General features: G+C 35.3%; 3 protein-coding genes across 4 annotated transcripts; all 3 read left to right on the forward strand.

The window, feature by feature from the left end:
• The first annotated feature begins 6 nt into the window (after positions 1-6).
• Positions 7-669, forward strand: LOC129564825 (phospholipase A2 group XV-like). Its single transcript, XM_055438981.1, has 2 exons — positions 7-114; positions 180-669. Exons 1-2 carry the CDS (start codon positions 20-22, stop codon positions 475-477), a joined length of 393 nt encoding a protein of 130 aa, XP_055294956.1. The 5' UTR covers positions 7-19; the 3' UTR covers positions 478-669.
• Positions 670-4,950: 4,281 nt separating this feature from the next.
• On the forward strand, positions 4,951-6,984 carry LOC129564804 (phospholipase A2 group XV-like). 2 transcript variants are annotated; one of them, XM_055438953.1, is made up of 7 exons: positions 4,951-5,211; positions 5,307-5,359; positions 5,418-5,551; positions 5,616-5,838; positions 5,902-6,304; positions 6,366-6,488; positions 6,565-6,984. In XM_055438953.1, the coding sequence occupies exons 1-7, from the start codon at positions 5,123-5,125 to the stop codon at positions 6,830-6,832; spliced, it is 1,293 nt and encodes a 430-aa protein (XP_055294928.1). In that variant the 5' UTR covers positions 4,951-5,122; the 3' UTR covers positions 6,833-6,984. The 2 variants fall into 2 exon arrangements, with proteins under 2 accessions (XP_055294928.1, XP_055294927.1); XM_055438952.1 differs by having other exon boundaries at positions 4,956-5,211; positions 5,899-6,304.
• A 1,373-nt stretch (positions 6,985-8,357) lies between these two features.
• Positions 8,358-10,152, forward strand: LOC129564866 (phospholipase A2 group XV-like). The gene is made up of 5 exons (XM_055439057.1): positions 8,358-8,746; positions 8,808-8,941; positions 9,000-9,219; positions 9,295-9,694; positions 9,785-10,152. Exons 1-5 carry the CDS (start codon positions 8,602-8,604, stop codon positions 10,134-10,136), a joined length of 1,251 nt encoding a protein of 416 aa, XP_055295032.1. The 5' UTR covers positions 8,358-8,601; the 3' UTR covers positions 10,137-10,152.
• The last annotated feature ends 9,970 nt before the right edge of the window (positions 10,153-20,122 follow it).

Here is a 20,122-nt window from a genome sequence, read left to right on the forward strand (position 1 = left end):
CAGCCCAAACATAGTTGAGATGCGAAAAGATCTACAGCCTTATGGTAGTTTAATGGCACCCGGCGTAGAAATGCACTGTTTGTTCGGCAATAGTGATGATGGTGTTTTTGAAAGGTAGTTCAGTCGTTGAATTTGTGTTTGGAAATATAATAATTACAATCTGATGCATCTTTCGGCAGTTTGAATTTTGGCAAGGGATTGAATGCAAACCCGATTGAAGTCAAAGGTGAAGGCGACGGAACAGTGAATCGACGTTCATTGATTGGGTGTAATTACTGGCAAAATACACCGGCTCAATTTGGCTATGCAATTCATCAACAAGAGATTCCCGATGCGGAACATTATGATATTCTTAGTGACTCCAGACTTATTGACTACATTACGAGAACACTTTGCGGTGTGACCGGCTATACAGAAGTCAGACGAAAAAATAAAACTCACAAAAACAACAAAATTATGAGAATTCGTCTCTTTTAGGAAAAAAAATGTTTATATATATCACAAAAACCTTATTATTGTAAAAGAAATTTTTATTGTTTATGTCATTTTACAGTTTATTTTAAATTATCGTACCTAATCACTTGTCAAAAGATTTCATTGTAAAATATGTTGATTTTATCGATTTTTGCTCGTTCTGCCAATCAAATAAATTCCATTTTTAATGTAAAACGTGTACAGTGACTTTTCATTGAATCAGTTCGCATCAACAACGAATTTGCATGAAAAAAATAGGAATTTTCTAAACATCAAGAATGAAATTAGCGATGAGATAGTAATAGTAAAGAATAGTTATAGTAAAGATTGAGTAAAGAAGTGGAAAATATTGATAAAGACACAAAATGGACAGCGACATGTTAAACGACAAATTATTTTGATCAAGAATCTGTACCCAACCTACAGAGCATACGAAGAATCCAAAGACGAATGTGCATACCATTCATTGCTCAAATTTTTGGAAGAAAAATTGAAGGACAACATTAACCACAACGATCCAGCAAGGGAAACTCGAACAGTGCAGAAGCGCCACGTCACAAGCATCAAACACAAACGATACGACACCGTTGACCAAAAATGTCGCATTTGGTGCTGCAATACAAACCATTCAGAAATACGAACATCAAAAGAGAGGTTAGTTTTCTCCGTCAATCCGAGAGAAAATACCAATACAAACAGTGGGAACAAGAGCAAGACATCACCATCATTTGGAGAACTATTACGACAAACAATGGTAGATCCTTTACTTTCGGACAAAAAAGAAGACCAAAATGATGGAATCAAAAGTTGGATGATCTTATTAAATTAACCAAATTCACACTATATGAGTATGATATGGACGCGGATATCATCGCGGATGCCAAAATGGACAAATCATTTAAGGTTTCATTCATCGACCATGGCTCTCGGGAAATCATCAACATAATGTGTGAATTGCCAAAATAAGTGCATTGTGCTGTACCACTGAAAATATGACTTGAATGGAGTTCACCAATTATAAAGTTGATGCTTTGACAAATCAATCGGCGTGATGGTGAAAAATTGTGGGCAAGAATACTACAGATTGACAATATCAAACAAAGAGCAATCGTGAAGCTTACTTCGATTCAACAAAGTTGTGTGTCGAAGACGATATAATCCGCTTGTGTCATGCCATTCGGATTCAAAAGTAAATCCAACAATAGATGATGTAAGGCAAATTATTATAAAAAATATGATTCAAGAAATTTTTTTTTTAAATAATAGCAAAAACCATGAAAATGGCAAAACCATTGAAAGAAAACAAAGCAATTGAATTTGAGTCATATTTACTGTATCAGCTATCAGCCACCGCCATGGTCATAATATCGAAATAAAAATATAAGTGATACAAATCGCAGAATTTATGTACAAGAATATCCAGGCGAAAGTCACATCGGAATTCTCGGCCACTCTGATGTCATAGATTATACATATTGAATGCTGTTGCCCATGAGAATTTATCTAAAGTTTAGAAATATACCAAGAAATCAAGTGGATACCAATTGTGTTTTTCTTATCTTGAACGATTGGGTGAATCGATTTCTTTTAAATAAAAAACCAAAATAGGTTTTTTCCATTATTCAGTCCTTGAGAAATATTCTAATTTCAGTCTCACCGCTATACATGATTGAATATTTGTTGAATAAAATCACTTAGTAATGGCGAGCGAGCATATAGAAGTGCAATCGACGCCTGTAGAGTAAGATTTCAATATGGAAAGTTTCCGTGCGTCTGTTAAATTTAAATATTCAATACGAAATGAGACAACCGATAATTAATTATGAAAAGGCATGTATTCCATGAATAATATTCATTTATACTCTTCTGTTTGCAGTATAAATTGAATAAGGACCAGCAATATCATATCAGTTATATTCATCGTCTGATGATGAAAACACTTATTTTTGGAATCGTTTGCGATACAACAATTAATTTGTACGAGGATAAATAGTTCTTTCATTTTATTAATTGATTCAAAAAAAAAATACTTCTAGAAAAATCTAATCTCTGAAATTAGTTCATTCAATCGGACCGCAAAATTTGGAAAACATTTTTGCAATTATTCAAAAAAAATAACAAGAAAAATTCAAATCATTCAGTGCAATGGAAGTGTTTGAGTTAGTTCAGGCTAATTTTGTATCCGCCGGAATCGAAAGGCCTCAAAGACAGAAGGATCATTCGATCTTCGCATACTTGAGAAGTTGTTTGATATTTTCCACTTTCTTTCTTTGGGGTGTTTTTACTATGGCATTTTTTCTGTATGAAGCCAAGAATTTTCAAGAATATGCAGAATCGCTGTATATTTTTTTGACAGTAATGAAATTTATGTCAGTTTATATTGTAATCTTATGGAAATCACCGGTAGCTTTCAGAGTAATGGATATCTTTAAGAAAGTCATAGAAAAACGTAAGTTATTTTTATCTTGTACAAATTGTGAGAGATCTATTCTTTGAATTTGAATGTGTTTCGAAGGACCATAATTACTGATACATTTTCCATGGACTCAAGCACATAAATTCTTCTGAAAAATGTTTTTTTATGCACAAAGTGATTTGTGACGTATATTTTATTTTGTAAAATTAACACAGGTTCGGACAATCCGATATCAGAGCAAACTTTCGACAAACAGAAGAAAAGATTTGAAAAATGGAACTACATAATTAATTTCGTGTCAATATATGTAACCACCCCGGTAGTGATGTTTCCTAACCTAATCAAGAGCTATCTTCTTTATTTTGCAACTGATTCGGGAGCAGATTCATTTAGTTTTGCCTTCCCAATCTGGTGAGTACATAAAAGTTGCCCAAAAGTGTATAGAAATAAAGTCCATAATAATGTCCTGTCATTACGAAGGATGCCATTTGACTGGAAAACGCCATTCGGTTACCTAGTTGCCTTCATCATTCAAACTGCGGGGAGTTATTGCATCTCATATTCTTTCATCTGTTATATGAGCTTCTTGGGTGCATCATGTTTGATGATGGTTACCAATACCAACGAAATTCGCTCTGATATCCAAAGCATGAATGAGGGTATTAAAAATGAAGACAATCCATCAAAATCTCATGATAAATTTAAAGAGTTCATTGATTTTCATGTAACGCTGAAACAGTTGAGTTGATTATTTAATTTTTTTCTTGCAAAAATATGTCAGTTTCTCCAACACTTTCTATTTGTCCTTCAAGGCTTGCCGTTGATTTTTCTGGCATCTACAATCTGATTATCCTAACTACTTTTGTCTGGAGTCTGTTGACCATATCCATTACACTTTTAATGGTCCAAACGGAAATAGTTGAGTAACTTTGATGCTTGCTTTGATACAATCCCAAGCAAGGATCTGATTGAATATCTCTTTTCATTCTTTAGTCACAAGTTGCGGGAATATCGATCGTATTGATACGCCTTTCGCTATTGACAATTTGGTCATTTGAAATAGTTTTCGTTTTCTGCGAGGTCGGAGAAATAATTTGCACCCAATTTACGAAGATAATGGACGACATCGATCGTTGTGACTGGATTTTATTCTCGGTTGAAATGCAAAAAATGCTACCGACTGTAATACAGGCCGCTCAACAACCAGTCATTCTTCGGGCGTTTGGACAAACCTCTTGTACCCGAGAATGTTTTAAAAATGTAAATAAATGCTGTGCGTTTGTCATCATGAAGGCGTATTAATTTAACATGTTCTGTATCTTACTAGGTGGTCCAAAGCAGCTTTTCTTATTTTATGGTGCTTCGTAAATTCTAGAAATGAAGCCTACGTGGGGAATCTTGGAAACCGAACCAGACGCTTCTGTTAAATTATGAGCTCTTTTCTTTTTTTTTCTCTATCAAAATATTGATGTGTATAATATAATCCATATATATTCAATGTTCATTGTCTTTTTTTTCGAAATGTGTACTGCAATGCAAGTTTGAACAATACATTTATGTGGAATAGTAGCAAATGCACTAAAAATCAGAGCGACTCTTAAATGCATCGATTTCGTAAATTGTCACTTTCACACATACTATAGTTGTCCAAAAGTGTGTCTTGATTAATTGTCCTAGTTGATTGTCATTATTTTAACACATAAAACAACACAATATTGCATGTTATTTTCATACCACCAACTTCGATTAGCATACACCGTCGCCGCATTCACACGTCTTTTTTCTACTCATACAATTTCAAATCTCATCATAAGTAATTTTGACTAAGAATTTATATGGGCCACGTAGCGCACACACACATTTTCCCTCATCATTTTTGTTTGTCCATTTCGTCAATTTACATACCCGTTTTTGAATGAGTCTGAAAGCGCTGGAAATAATAAATGGCAACGCTCGCTTGAAAAGTAGACTGCAAATTCATAGAAATACTGTGATTGTACTTTCCTCAAAATGCGATGAGATCAACAACAAATTCGAATGGAATACGAAGCAACACATAACACATTTAATAATGATAATGCGTTCTTTAATTAATATTGTAACAAAGTTCAACAAATGATTCGGTCGTTTCTTTTGATTGAATTCAGTTTAACTTGAAACACTGAAGCGACGTGACGTCCCTAATCTGTTGTCTGCACCAATGAAAAGGGAAAAAAAATTAATAAAAGCAATATGAGGACAGTTTTGCAATTTGGTTTAATGTCGTTTTGTTTGTTCTATTTAATTGAAACCAGTGTATTTGATTGGGCATTTTTTGAATTGTAATTTCTTAAATTTATTTAAATAAAAAGTGTTATGATGAATGAAAAAAATGAAATTTGGTAATTAAATTGAATTGATCTATTGAATGTTTCAGCTTTGGTAGTGAAAATTGCACTTCACGAGGACCGTTGTCGCCTGTTATCTTCAGTAAGTTAATTCATAATTCGTAAATAATTCTGCATAACAAATTCGTTTCAATTTAAAGTTCCTGGACTCGGAGGAAGTAAATTACAAGCGAAACTGAACAAGACGACTGGTCCCATGAGATGTGCACGAGAAAGCGACTACTTTGACATTTGGGTGAACGTGTTGCAGCTCATATTCTCCATTCCATGTTGGGTATTTTAAAATGAACTTATTCAAACGACTTGAAACAATGGATAAATGATTAATTTAAATGTAGGTTGACAACATGAAATTGGTCTATGATAATGTGACGCATAAAGCGAAAAATACGCCAGGAGTTGAGTTGAGGTTCCCTGATTGGAGAGATGCTGATGCAGTGAAATGGGTTACGCGAAATGAAAAGGGATTTTTCGATGACATTGCGAATGCATTGGCCAAATGTGGTTATAGTGAAGGCAAAAACGTTTTCGCTGCACCATACGATTTTCGAAAAGGACCAAGTGAGTATGAAAATATACAGTTCCGAAGAAAATCTGTGATAACTTTTATATCTTACACAGAAGAAAATACGGATTGGTTTGATCGCATGCAACAGTTGACTGAATATGCATACGAAAATAACAATCACGTTCGCATTACGTACATTGCTCACTCAATGGGCGGACGAATGCTGTTGTATTTCTTGCAACAAATGCCTCAGACGTGGAAGGATAAATACGTGAAACGGTTCATCGCAATGTCGGTTCCATGGGGCGGCAGCATTCAGAGCATCATGGCCATGTCCATTGGATACAATCCTTTTCCTCCATTCTTATTTCCAGCCAATGATCACATGAAGACTATACAAGAGACATTTTCATCCCTCGCATGGCTGCTACCTTCGGACGATTTTTGGGCACCAACTGAAGTATTGGCTGTTATTAGCGGAAAAAATTATACACTTGAAAATATTGACGAATTTTTCTAGTAAGATATGACACATAATGGTGTTGAAATTGAGTATAGTGATTGCTTCTTTTGTATATAGTGACATTGGTTTGCCGAACGTTGTCGAAATGAGAAAAGATCAATCTGTTTACAGTAATGCGGCAGAACCTGGCGTTGAGATGCACTGTTTGTTTGGAAGCAATGCTGATAGCACTGTTGAAAGGTATCATTTGAAATGAATCCGTTTGAATGCATGAACAATAGTGTACAGTGTCATATTTTATGTTTGTATTTTCTAGATTGGAGTTTAGCAATAGTTTCGATCAAAATCCGGCGACATTTTTCGGAAATGGTGACGAGTATGTTAATCAAAGATCATTGGCTGGATGTAATCGTTGGTTCTCCCACAAAATGGACGCACAAAAGAATAAAATTTATCAAAAAGAATTTTCTGGCCTCGACCATGTTACCATACTTGACAATTCTGCGCCTATAAATTACATTGTGGAGACTCTTACGAATGTCAACGATGAAAGCAAAACACTCGAGAATAATATACAAAACTGACTAGATTCCTGCCAAAATATTCGATAAATATTTTAAGGATTTTCAATGACATTTTTCCTATACCTACTGTTGGTCGATGAATATGATGTAAGTTAGATTACATTATAATTATTCATAATAAATGCATCATCATACACAGAATATCTCAAGCAAAGTACAAGCATTTTATGATTCAAAATAACAACAAAAAAATGGAAAATTACTTGAAATTGTCCAAAAAGTTGATAACAAAACAATTGAATATGCGTCATATTTACTGATTTTGAGCCACAATGATTATTTCAAAAAATATACATTTTTCACATATTGAATCCCCTTCTCCAATGACTAATTTGTGGAAAAAAATTGTGAAACACGACGAAAATGTAGAATATTCATCGCTTTTCATAGAATCTATTTATTGGAAATGACGGAGCCAAGACCTATGAATTAATATCAACAATGCTCAATGACTTGTTAGTTTCGGCTAGCGCATGAAAGTGAAAAAATATTACTCTGGTGTTAGCAAATAAAAATATCTTGTGTACAATTGTTAGGAGTTCGAAGTGGTTTTGAATTTAGTAAAAAAAACAACGAACTAATTAATATGAAGGTTATTCGCTTATTTAAATTCGTTTTTGTCCAAGTTTGCTGCTTGTATCATGTAATCGACGGTCGTTCTAGTTATCAGGATACTCTTCGTGAATTAAAAATGTCAAATGGTCCTCTTTCCATTCTAAGTAAGTAATTCAATACGAATGTTTTGTTTTTCTATTTAGTTCAATTCAGATCCAACGATATTCAATGGAGATGGAGATGGTGTAGTGAACAAGCGTCCACTGATTGGTTGCAGTCATTGGAAGAAAACTACCAATCGCAAAATTTATGTTCGAGAATTTGCAGGCAAAGATCATTTGGACATACTCACCAGTTATTCTGAAGTTATAGATTACACTGTAAAGGCGGTTGCTCGTTAAAATTCGAACAAATTGTCGAAGTTATGTTTTACGTAAATTATTTATTTGTGCTAAAACATGATATAAAAAAGTTACCAAAAAATCAAGTGGAATTGATCTTGAACTGGTAATTCTCCGGAAAATACTTCTTATGTGTTCTCACAATCATTGTGTCCGTTTTTCTTTGATTCATTTGTGAAATCCCATTTTAGAAAATTTAAACTTAAAATAAAAAAACAATTACCGAAGTACGAAACGATCAGTGCGTTACAGTATATTATAAATGAGAAAATCCACTGGTATGTTGACACTACAAGTAGTATCAGGACAAATTCCGAGCGTTACGTCAGAATAATAAATACTTGTTATCACACATGCTCATTCAGACATACAATTTTAAGATCAAAGCTTAAACCGAGAAACAAAATGAGAAATTGTATGTATTTGTATGTTCAACTGATTCAGTCATTTATTATCAAGCGTGTCCGGCTTTTTGGGTAAGAGTGTTTTTTTACATTCTTCTTTTAATCGCATGAGATTGTTTCCCTAGAAAGTAATGTGGTTTGACCGCTGTAGAACTTTGTAGAAAATTATGATTCATTTTTATTTTACAACAGAAAACAAAATCGGTAGCATGTGTGCCGCCATACTCAACTTCCGTATTTTGTGAGAATGTTGCTAACTACAAGCATTTTAGGAAGGTCGACAGTCGTTCCATTCAGTTTGAATCAGTCTGTGAGATTGAATGAAGTGCCAGCTGTTTATTCCGCAAACGGAGAGTGAAGAACGCTAATCGTGTTAAATTTGATTTGAATTAAAGAGACCAGAACCAACATGAAGATTGTTCATTGGACAATTTACTATTTCATGTTGGTGAATTTTCACGTGATCCATTCGAACTTCATCGATTCGATCAGATTTTTAGATAGTAATGAAGTGAACGAAAATTCAGATTGTCTGCTGTCGCCTGTCATTCTCAGTAAGTAAATGTGAACTTGTGTAAATCAACGCATTTGAGTATTGAATTGTCATTTTTGCAGTTCCTGGATTTGGTGGATCCAAAATGGAGGCGAAATTGAATAAACCAACCGCTCCACATTGGTGGTGCTCAAAGAAAAGTGACTATTTCAATATATGGTTGGACTATCATCCTGTTCTTTCATTTGATTGCTGGGTAAGTCGTACTGTTTAAACATGGTTAAATCCGATTTTTACAGTTGTGATTTTCATAGATGGACAATCTGAAATTAGTTTACGATCCGGAAACGCGCAAAACTAAAAATACACCGGGTGTCGTGACCAGAGTAATTGGATGGGGAAGCACGGAATCAATGGAATGGATATGGATATTCGGTGCTTATTTCAATTACATTTCAGAAGCTTTGGTAAATCGCGGCTATATTCGAGGGAAAAATCTCTTTGGAGCTCCGTACGATTTTCGAAAAGGGCCAAGTACGTTCAACTACCATACATTTATCGAATTTTGGAATCGAATTTTAGATTTGGCAATAATTACCATTTAAACAGACGAAAGCACACAATGGTTTCAGAATTTGAAGCAGTTAACCGAGTATTCGTATGGGATCAACAAAAATACTCGAGTCACTTTCATTGCCTATTCGATGGGCGGTAGAATGCTTTTGCATTTTCTTCAGCAAATGCCACAAGATTGGAAAGATAAATACTTAGAACGGACTATCACCTTGGCAGTTCCATGGGGTGGCAGTGTTAGACCAATTCAGGCGGTATCTGTTGGATATGATCTCGGTATCGCTGTTTTTCCCAATGACAAATTGAAAGAGATGTCTAATACATTTCCATCTCTCGCGTACTTGATGCCTTCGAAACAATTCTGGGAGCCCGATGAAGCATTAGTCATTATGGATTCGAAGAGCTATTCACTTGAAAATATTGACGAATTTTTCTAGTAAGAAATGACTCGGTTGTTCAATCACATTTAAATCACATTTAATTGAATTCATTTTGAAATAATTTTCTTCTTGTTTTTCTTTTCCAGTGATATTGGCCAGCCACAGATGGCTGAAATAAGAAAAGACCAATCAGTTTATAACAATTTCACGGCACCTGGAGTCGAGATACATTGTTTGTTTGGTGCGAATATTCCAACAGCTGAGAGATTGTATTTTAAATCCGGGTTCAATTCAAAACCAGTGATACTAGATGGGGATGGTGATGGTCAAGTGAATAGGCGATCATTGTGGGGATGCCGACATTGGGAAAATACACCGGCTCAAGCAGGTCATGCAGTTTATTTCAAAGAATTTAAAGACGTCAATCATTTGAAAATACTGTACAATTCTGAAAGCATCAACTACATACTGAAAATCGTTACATGTGATGCAAATTAATCATATTTTCGGACTGAATTAAGTAAAATTGTTGGTGGATTTTGTTCTTGTTTATTTATAGACCACAACAATTTTTTCTAAAAATAAAGGAACGGAATGAAGATAATTTATTTAAAAATATAAATATTCTAGACTTTTTCTCTCATATGCGTTTGCTGCCACATATTTCACTACACTCAATGGAGCAGTGTGTAAGTGTATCACATATGAATGATGCCAAACATGAACTTTTCCAGTATGTGGATTTCGCAAAGAGAAATCAAAACAAAAGATAAACTTCACAACATAAGCATTTTGTTAATCTCGGTCTGAGTTGCTTTACCAAATCAATTGTTCCAAGCGGAACTGGTTGACTGCTGTGGGTATGTATGGCATGGAATGTTATCACCGATGCAACTCGTTTTAGTGCAAATTGATATGTTCGTATCAGTGGAAGTTACTCGAACCGAACTCTTTGTTAAATATTATCAAACAATTGAGTGAAATTTAAGAACTCCGTTTTTTTTAAAGAGACGCTGTTGTTGATTCGGGTCAAAAATCTTCAACAAAAGTCACACAATGATAATAATTCGATTTTCAGTTACGAATATTGCGTTAGTTTCAAAGTTTTGCATTGTTTTAAGTGTAATTGATTCTGTTTTGAGCAGCCACAATCACAAGAGTAGTGTCAATCAAAATGTGCTTCATTCGCCCGTTATACTGAGTATGAGTTTATTTATTAACGTTTTAACTTTTTGTGCTGTGGCACATATTTCTCAATATAACAACGCTGCCACTGTAATCGTACGCATTATACACTTTTAATCAGCTGACACAGAGCAAATGACAGACACTACACCGATAAGCTTAGTGTATATGTTCGGCTATTTCGTACAGCTGATTATTATGAGTTGGCAAGTGTAATGCAGTTGATAACAGTGACATTGATTCGCTCACATGCCATGTCTGCACATGCTTATGTTTATATTTATACTTTTTTTATGAAGAAAAAAAAATTGTTTATTCATTGTTATCAAGTGAATTAAGGCGTAGTCATTACAGTACAAGCATGTGACAACTTCATGAAATTTTTGTTTATCAACACAGTTCCTGGATTAGGCGGGAATAAAATGCAAGCTAAGCTGAATAAATCGACTGCGCTGCATTTATGGTGCTCAAAAAAGAGTGGTTATTTTGATCTTTGGTTGAATTTATACGAAATGCTTCCCGATGACCTTGATTGCTGGTGACCTCGAGTGCGCACATTAATTTATCATTGTAGCCGCCTCAATAAGTGTTACAATTTTTATCGACAACATGAAGCTCACCTACGATAATATCACACGCAAAACGTAGAATACGGCCGGAGTTGATATCGCGCTACCACAATGGGGAAGCACTGAGTCAATTGAATGGATTGACACCAGACCAATTGTTGACCATTTGGATTCGGGTGCATTTTTTCATCATATCGTACAGGCTTTAGCGAATCGCGGATATAATCGGGGGAAAATCTTTTTGGAGCTCCGTATGATTTCCGAAAAGGGCCGAGTGAGTAGTTTAATGAATAGAAATAAATATTTTCTATTTAATTCGAACTGAATGTTGAACCAAGAATTGAACAAAATAAACGGATTTTCCTTTTCAAAAGACGAGAATGAAGATTGGTTCGAACGATTGGTGTACTTGACTGAATACGCGTACAAAATGAATAACAGCACCCATGTAACAAAACTCGTTCATTCGACGGGCGGACGAATGCTCTTATATTTTCTTCAAGCGATGCCACAAAAGTGGAAGAATCAATATGTGAAACAAGTTATTGCTTTGTCGGTTCCGTGGGCGGGCAGTGTTCAAGCGCTGGTCGCCCTATCAATTGGAGATAATTTGAATTCAAAGATTCTGAGAAGGACAAAAATGAAGCAAGTTCAAGAAACTTTTCCATCCATTGTGTGGCTGATGCCATCGGCATTTTTTTTGGAAATCAAATAAAGTATTGACTGTTATCAATGGCACAAACTATACGCTTGCAAACATTGATCAGTTTTTCCGGTATGAAACTCAAGTATAATTCGTTTCTTGCTATTTCTGTTCATTTCTTCTAATCCATATTTGAACGAAAGCGTTTATTTTTACATTCTAGTATCATTGGCATCGCGAACATAGTTGAAATGAGAAAAGATTTGTATAATTGCCATGATTTCACGGCACCTGGTATGGAATTGCACTGTTTGATTGGTAGCGATGTCGATACGATTGAAAGGTATATGTGAATTACAAATTTAGGCATTGTGTGCTATTGGCGATCGTGTAATATAATTTTAGGTTGAACTTTGGCACGGAATACAATGCAAAGCCGATATTAATCAAAGAAAATGGATGGAGTGGTTAATGAACGGTCACTAATAGGATATAAATATTGGGAAAATGCGTCGGCACAACGAAACCATAATATTTATAGTAAAGAGTATCCGGGCATCGACCATCTAAGTATACTGAACAGCGCTAGTCCAATAAATTACATTATCGCCAAACTTACCGGTCACCAGGACTATCCACGTGCCAATGAACACTTGAGCCGGGCAAACATTACGGAAATTTACCGTCCAAGATGATACGGAATTTTGGACGTTAAAAATAGTATGGGGTCAAGAACACTTCGAGATTTTAGCAAATGAGTGTACGCTTCTAATGGAATGGTTCTTATTTTAAACACGTTTTTTGTTTTTTTAGGGTTTTATATTAAATTAAAAAAATTTATTCCCTACATTTTGAATTTCTGTGTTTGTTTTGTATTTTAAGCAAAATCGGAGGCTAAGAATAAGACAATGTTCACGTGAAATATTTCGAGAACATCATCGAAGGGAATTGAACATTACATTCATTAAATGGCATAACTTTTGGCTATAAAATATCAAGCCACCAACTTGCACGTGCCCTCAACTTAACTTAGATCAAAGACCAACGAGCCTACGAACAATTCCAGAAAATTTCGAGCGGAAGGTCGATGTGCCGTGCCTTTACATTGAGAATAAAATTTGTGTTAATTTTATGTTTTGGACTGATATCGATGCAACTTAAGAGCTATGGTTCCATTGGGTTTTTGTTCCAATTTCTAGAAAAGCTAGTGATGGGGAAAAATCAGTACTTCTTCCTGACACGAGCATTCGAATTTGTGTATGTATTCTCAGTTCATCCAAAAATAATAAGAGACACATGTCTCGGAACGTGGAAAGTTTGATTCAAAACGAGACACCAAGCTTGGTGTCTCCCGAATCTCGGTTGCTCTTATCATTGGCATGTGTTCACGTGCAAGCGTTTCAAACAAAGTGGATACGAGACAAACAGACATACATGACTCATTAGATATCACGTCATTGCACATAATGATAGAAATTTCGTACGTGCGTATTTCATGCTCAATGAAACCGAGTCAGATCATGGGATTGCTTGTGGTGTGGAAAATTGATGCCACATTTTCGAGTTTGGAGATATTTCGACTCATAGTTGTATCCTATCTTGTTCATAAGTAGCATTTAATTTGATACACACTTTCTTGCCGGACATTTTATGAGACGATGGTCTGTCGGTTCCTCATTTCATGTCGGCATGTGCACATGGAAACTAATTGGTTCTTGAAATGGGGCTCAAATTGGTAAATACTCCATGAAATTGGAAAGCGTCGATGTTTTCCCATTTCATTCGTCATATTGTTTCATCTTTTCCATCCGACTGTAGGCTGGCATGTGCACGGTCACAGCCCTCAATGGAATTGAGACTAATTTATTATTTATTAAAATAGATAGAAAAACATTTGTTTTCGTACGGAAAAAAAATGAAAAAAAAACGAACGGAACGAACGTGTTTTACTGGAGATTTGCAGTGTGTCTCTCATTAACGTCAATTCGGTAGTCATTTCCACGTCTAAAACAAATCAATGCAACCGAATGTCTTATGCGCATTTATAAATAACCAACCTACCAATTGTTCTTTGATGCCATCAGCCCACTACCGAGCGTTTTAAATTTCACTTTTTTTTCGTAAGCATCGCGTGAGTTTTATTTTTAAAATACCGTACGCATGCATCGTTTTTTCTCTATCCACTCAGACATGATGCATCGCCTATAGGCAACATTATTACCATGCTCTGATCTCTCTGAAACAGCAGCATACGTGTATGAACTATTATTATGGTTTTTTTTTATCAAAAGGCAGACAGAGTAGTACAATGTAACAAGTGCATTAATGTTATTTTGATTTTGTAAATGTCGTTGCTTGCAATTTGGTATCGTCATTGTTCCAAAGTTACACATATATGCATCGCAATGGAAATGTGGGAAAAATCCATGATATTGTGACTGCTGTACGACTTTGACACAATTTTGTTGCATGTGCGTTGGATGTAAAATTAGTGAAAAACCATTGAATTGACCCAGTTTCAATCTAACAAACATAAAACTACACTTTGGTTTTTTCCTTCTGTCTCTCTCTCTATTTGAATGGAGTTTTATGGTTTGTTCGAAACTTTGTTATCACGTACGACAAATTCTTTTTGTGGTTTGGTTTGTCCAATGACCATTGACCATCAAAACATTCATTTACAACCGAACATCGACTGACCTTTTCGAGCAAAATGAGTTCAACGAAGCACGAAGTCGTCTAATTACAGAACCACATGTCTCGTGGACCATATTCGGATGGAAGGTGGTTCACGTTTTGCACGATTCGAGAACAAACTGTCGGCGGAATGTGGCGGAATGTCGAACTTTCAATGTTTGCTGCCTCGTTCTATGACCGGCCGGTGAAAAAATTTCACTCTTTTCCTATTACATAATAGGTTCAATGAGCCATTCAAATAATTAAAATTCGAATTGAATTAACAATGAATTCTTTTGGTCTTCTCTGATCAGCGAACTCATTATGAAATCGGTGGTTGTCCAGTGTCTACGGACACAAACTTGGATATTGAACCTTTGAGTATTAAAATTTGGATGTTTATTGTCACTGAACTTTGGCTTTTGCTAATTACCCCGGCCACACAGCCATTTTCTGGTACAGCCAAGCGGCTGTAGAGATTGTGTAGATTAAACCCGTAAGAGTTTCGTAAGCGATTATTAATTAAACGGGTTGTAACGGCACGTTTATTTAACTGTCCTCGCAATTTCAATAAGCATTTCCACAGTGGAACAAGGCGAAAAAAAAGAATAGCAATAAAAAAGAAGTTGGAAAAATAGCAACAGTACTTTGTGTAAATCGTAGGAAATATATTAGTTTCTGTTTGGGATTTGGCTATCCTGGTAAAGAGAAATGATGGCTATCTTTTGCCAGCGAAATAAATTTCGCCACTGAAAAAAAGAGAGTGTCATCCGATATTTGTTTGCATTGGGAATAGTGAACGTTGATGGTGACGTTGAAAGTAAGCGACAACAATATCACGTACACACACACACACACATACACGCACGTACTCAATTCCGACACATTTGGGTCAGCTACATATTAATCCGAAAAAAAATGTGTGTTGAGCTTTTGTGAGCCGGCACACTTTACATGTGCTTCCATATCGACTACACGTGTCACTCCTTAGTATTAACAAGACACTTTGTGCAGGTGGATCGGTAAGCGTTTACGGTCCTTTACTTAGTTTCATTGTCTGTTGTTTTAAGCTTGCTCTCGCATAACGACAAAATTCTCATATTTCGAGTGCTAAAATTGCAGTTGTTATGACGACATTTCAAATTGGTTTTACGTAAATGGTCTTTGTTTGAATCAAGGATGCATAAACGGATTTGCGAGAAATTTGCGTGTGTTTCCTCAAATCGACGCGCTCAATTTGTCTTTCAAAAAATAGCTGATATCATATGGGCAGACACAGTTGTTGTTATGACACAGCCAGAATATTTGTTGCAAATTAAGTGTCGGTTTTGTTCTAGTGCCAGATTTTGCGCTGCCGTTGCCGTCACCGCCTCCTTTTTGTCGCAAATTCCTCCAGCTATAAAAATAGGCAGCGCAAAAAAAAACATTTCTATTTTTACACACGTCGGTATTTAATAATAAATCGAGATTTCTTTTTTTTGCTGGCCCGTTGATTTGTCACTTCTGTATATATATTGGTTTTTCGTGTTAAAAATAAGCCATTCAATTGAAGTCCACAAGTTGTGAAAATGAACACAAAAAATAAATGACTGAAGCCAACGTAGGATTTGTTGAGTATTCATTTTGATTAATTCGTTTTTGTGATGCTGCATGAAACATATGTCGCTAATTCGTTGAACACTTGTTTGTTTTCCATAAATTGCGCGGGCGATAAATCACATATATGAAACATACAAAAATTGTAATAGTTTTATTTGTCGAGAATTGGGTGTTTCTTCTTTTCGGAGAACAATCTGCACATAAAATGACAATATTCACTGTTGTTATTCAATACAATGTGCTCATCATTTATTAATGCCCAGCAGGAAGCTGATTTGTCCACATTTTGTGTACACATAAATGACACAAAATGTTCACATTTCAATCCATTTGCATCACAACTGATCATTTCATTTTTTTTTCTGCTGTGAGTTTGTTGTTTTTTTTTCACAGATGAAAGATACCTGGCGGATCGTCGCCATTTCACACAGAGATATGAACGAAATAATGACAAAATGTGAAATGGCATGAAAATGTGGACGCCATAAAACCATCAACGACTTTTGATATTACGACACGTCATGCCTGCCAGTGAGATTATTATTACTGGTGGCACGTTTTCGCATAAAATAAACAAACCGACGCCAACTAACGTATGGACTCTCGTATCGTACGTGAAATTTATCATTTTGTTTTCCGTTCGAAAAGATCCAAACTAACTGATTCTCTTTCGATCGATCGATATTTTTCGCTAAGATTTTCCACGAGCCATCTGGATTTTGTTTTGTTGATTTTTTTCCCGCAAATTTGCTCTCAATCAACAAACATTGAAAATGATTTAATGCCTACTTTACACTATTTACACTAAAGATTTTACCTTTTTGCTCTTGTGTACTCGAATCCATTCCGATGTAGTACTCAATCTCATTTGGTGTAAGAATCATTGATATCAAAAATAGATTCATTCATTCATCGGAATTCATCATATGGCAAAAAAATCGCAATTTCCGCATTCAATCGGAGCAATTCACAGTTTTTACAGCTTTAAAATCGAAAGAGAATGAGAGAGGGACAGATGGGAGGAAGGAGGAAAATTAAAACGGGCACGATTCACACAAATGAAAGGGATTTGTATTTCTTCGAAAGATATACACACAGTTTGCACACTGAATGATGAACCTCATCATGAGGGTCATGTAAATGCGTATTACACTCTTGGAATTTTATTAATTATACGGTTGAGCATGGGTATTGTTTATGCGACCACATATGTATGTAGGTTGCAGACTGAAATTGAATGATTGAATTTTCGACGAATCAACCGACCGCAAAAAAGTCCGATTCCAATCAAATCAATATGAATTTGTTATATTGCGTCGGTGTTTAATATAATGCCAATGTTCGCATTAAACGACGTACATTTTACACTTTAATTCATTCATAAAGCACAGATAGAAAAAATATATACAGCTGACAGCTATTCCAATTGATCCGTAGTACGACTCGAAAACACAATGTTAAACAACATTTTGTTTTCGAAAGTGGGATTCGAATATGTTTTAAAATGTGAACGATTTTTGCCATTCACATTGAAATGTTAACCTTTTCGAACTTTTCTACGGAATTTTTCTTCTTTTCCATCAGATATTCTGATTTGATGGGAGAAAAAAAAATCCTGAAGTGTCTGTGTAGATTATCCTCCAAACTTAAGACGAAGTAGAAGTTTGGTTAATAAAGATGGAAGATAAAGAAAAAGCAATAAAAACATGCAACTCACTCGAATTAAGACTTGACTTGACCAATTCGAAAGAGATTGCGCGATATCATATAGACACTATCAATCTTATTTCACATCCCAAATTTTCAGTTTTGGTTTGATAAATCCAAGCCCGACCAAAAGTGAAATTTATTGTGGCGTCGCATGGATGTGGCAACTCATAATACAACATCGAAGTGAGAAAAGCACTCAACGTGACTACGAAATTCTCTCACATGTTATATATATACAACAAGCAAAATACACAACTGCACACACCAAATTTTGTCGTCTATATTATGGTTTGAGTTGGGAAAGGTTTTGCCACACGTGTTATGATACACAAACACACAATATGAAAATAATTTTACTACTTCGCGACATTTTCGCACGTCCCGGACAAAGGCGATGAAAACGCGAACATAAAGAACAATCGGACAATCGAAATTACTATAAAATTCGATGTAAAGTGGTCACTTGGCCCATGGTTTTTGGCATTTTCACATTTGTTCTCAATTATTATGTGACATATTTGAATTTCATGTTTAAATTTATTACGACTATTGTTACCCCATACAAAGTGATTCTCTATTCTCTATTGCTCCATAGTTTCGAAAATGTTCCACAGCACGTGGCTTTTCGATTTCAATTTGGGGCAGTTGCATTTTTCCTATTCAACAAAATTGATTAGCTGAATTGTCGAAGCAGACTCTTTTCTTTTCGCACAATGTGTGATTGTGTGTGGATTCAAATGTAAAAGGAAAACCTGATTTCATCATAAATATTTAAAAGCGAACGCAATTCACATTCTTGATCAATTAGCGGTGACTTTTGATTGGATTTTTGCATAGAAGAAATTGGTATGGTCAGTTTTCCTGTTTATACAAAACAAATTCGTATAAATTAAATTGAATATTGTACGGTTGAAAACTGTTTCATCTTTTCAAAAATGATAGAAACAATCTCGTATTCGTTCCGTGCTGCGCAATTAGTGTATTTCATATAATTGAAAAATGAAAACATAGAGCTGTGTGTTTGTGTTGTGTTTGGAAAATTGAAATGGCAAAAATCGATAAATTTAATTTGCGCCTCGTGATATGCATAATTTCGTCTCTCAACCGTAGATTCGCAGACATTGATTGTTGAATCAATCATCCAAAGCGAAATAGTTTAGTAGAAAGAAAAAATGTGCACGCGTGATGAAAGGGTGTTTATTTTGATGTGTATGTGATTGCATTGTTTTTTGTTTTCATTTGGTGCCAGTTCCTCATACATATAGTAGCCACAGTGCAAAGAAAAATAAAGAGATGCAAATGAGCTAACGATTCTAAATTTAAACAAATAATATATTTTCACACTGTTTTCACGTTTGGAATCTCGATGCTGGACATTTTGTATAAAAAAGGAGTGCGCTCCGAGAGGGCACGGCCATATTCAATCCAAGTGCGCGCATCTGGCACAAATTATGCAAAAATAGAATAAAATTATTCACATTTTTTTCCCGCTCTCACTACCTAGGATATTTTCACTGCGCACCATGATGCCAATATAAATATTAGCATTTCAGATTGTTTTTCATTTGGTAAACAATCGAATCCACTTACGGTGGAATGATATTTTGTATGGACTGAGAATACTACGCAGGTGATTTGTTCCAAATGAAGAAAAAAAACACTCACAACGCAATTCCATCGTCAGAACTGGGGCAGTCATTGTATTTTTGTGGGCTTCATATGAAATTATCTCTCTTGCATTTTCTGCATAACTCCCATCAGATCATTACTATTCGTAGCTAGAATAGATTGTTGGAATAAAAACCATTATCTGTACCGACAGGTTACTACATAGTAATCATTCCGTGCGGGAAATCGTATCAAATCGATCAAAGCGGTTATTGCAGCTTTCATTCACAAATGATGTCATTCAAATCTGATTAAGCCACGAATAGCTTTGCTTCGAATGGAATTTTCTAATCTATCAAACCACAGTGAATCACATCTCTCTGATTGGATTCAATCGAATGCAAAGCATTCCAAAAATGGGCAAGCCAATAAACTTTGATATGTGGAAATTAAATTGCTGTTTTATAGAATTTTCCTCCATCAAACAACGCATC

The sequence above is a fragment of the Sitodiplosis mosellana genome, unplaced genomic scaffold, assembly GCF_009176505.1.
Source record: "Sitodiplosis mosellana isolate CC-2019 unplaced genomic scaffold, AAFC_SMos_1.0 Smas_scaffold_2, whole genome shotgun sequence".
NCBI lineage: Eukaryota > Metazoa > Arthropoda > Insecta > Diptera > Cecidomyiidae > Sitodiplosis > Sitodiplosis mosellana.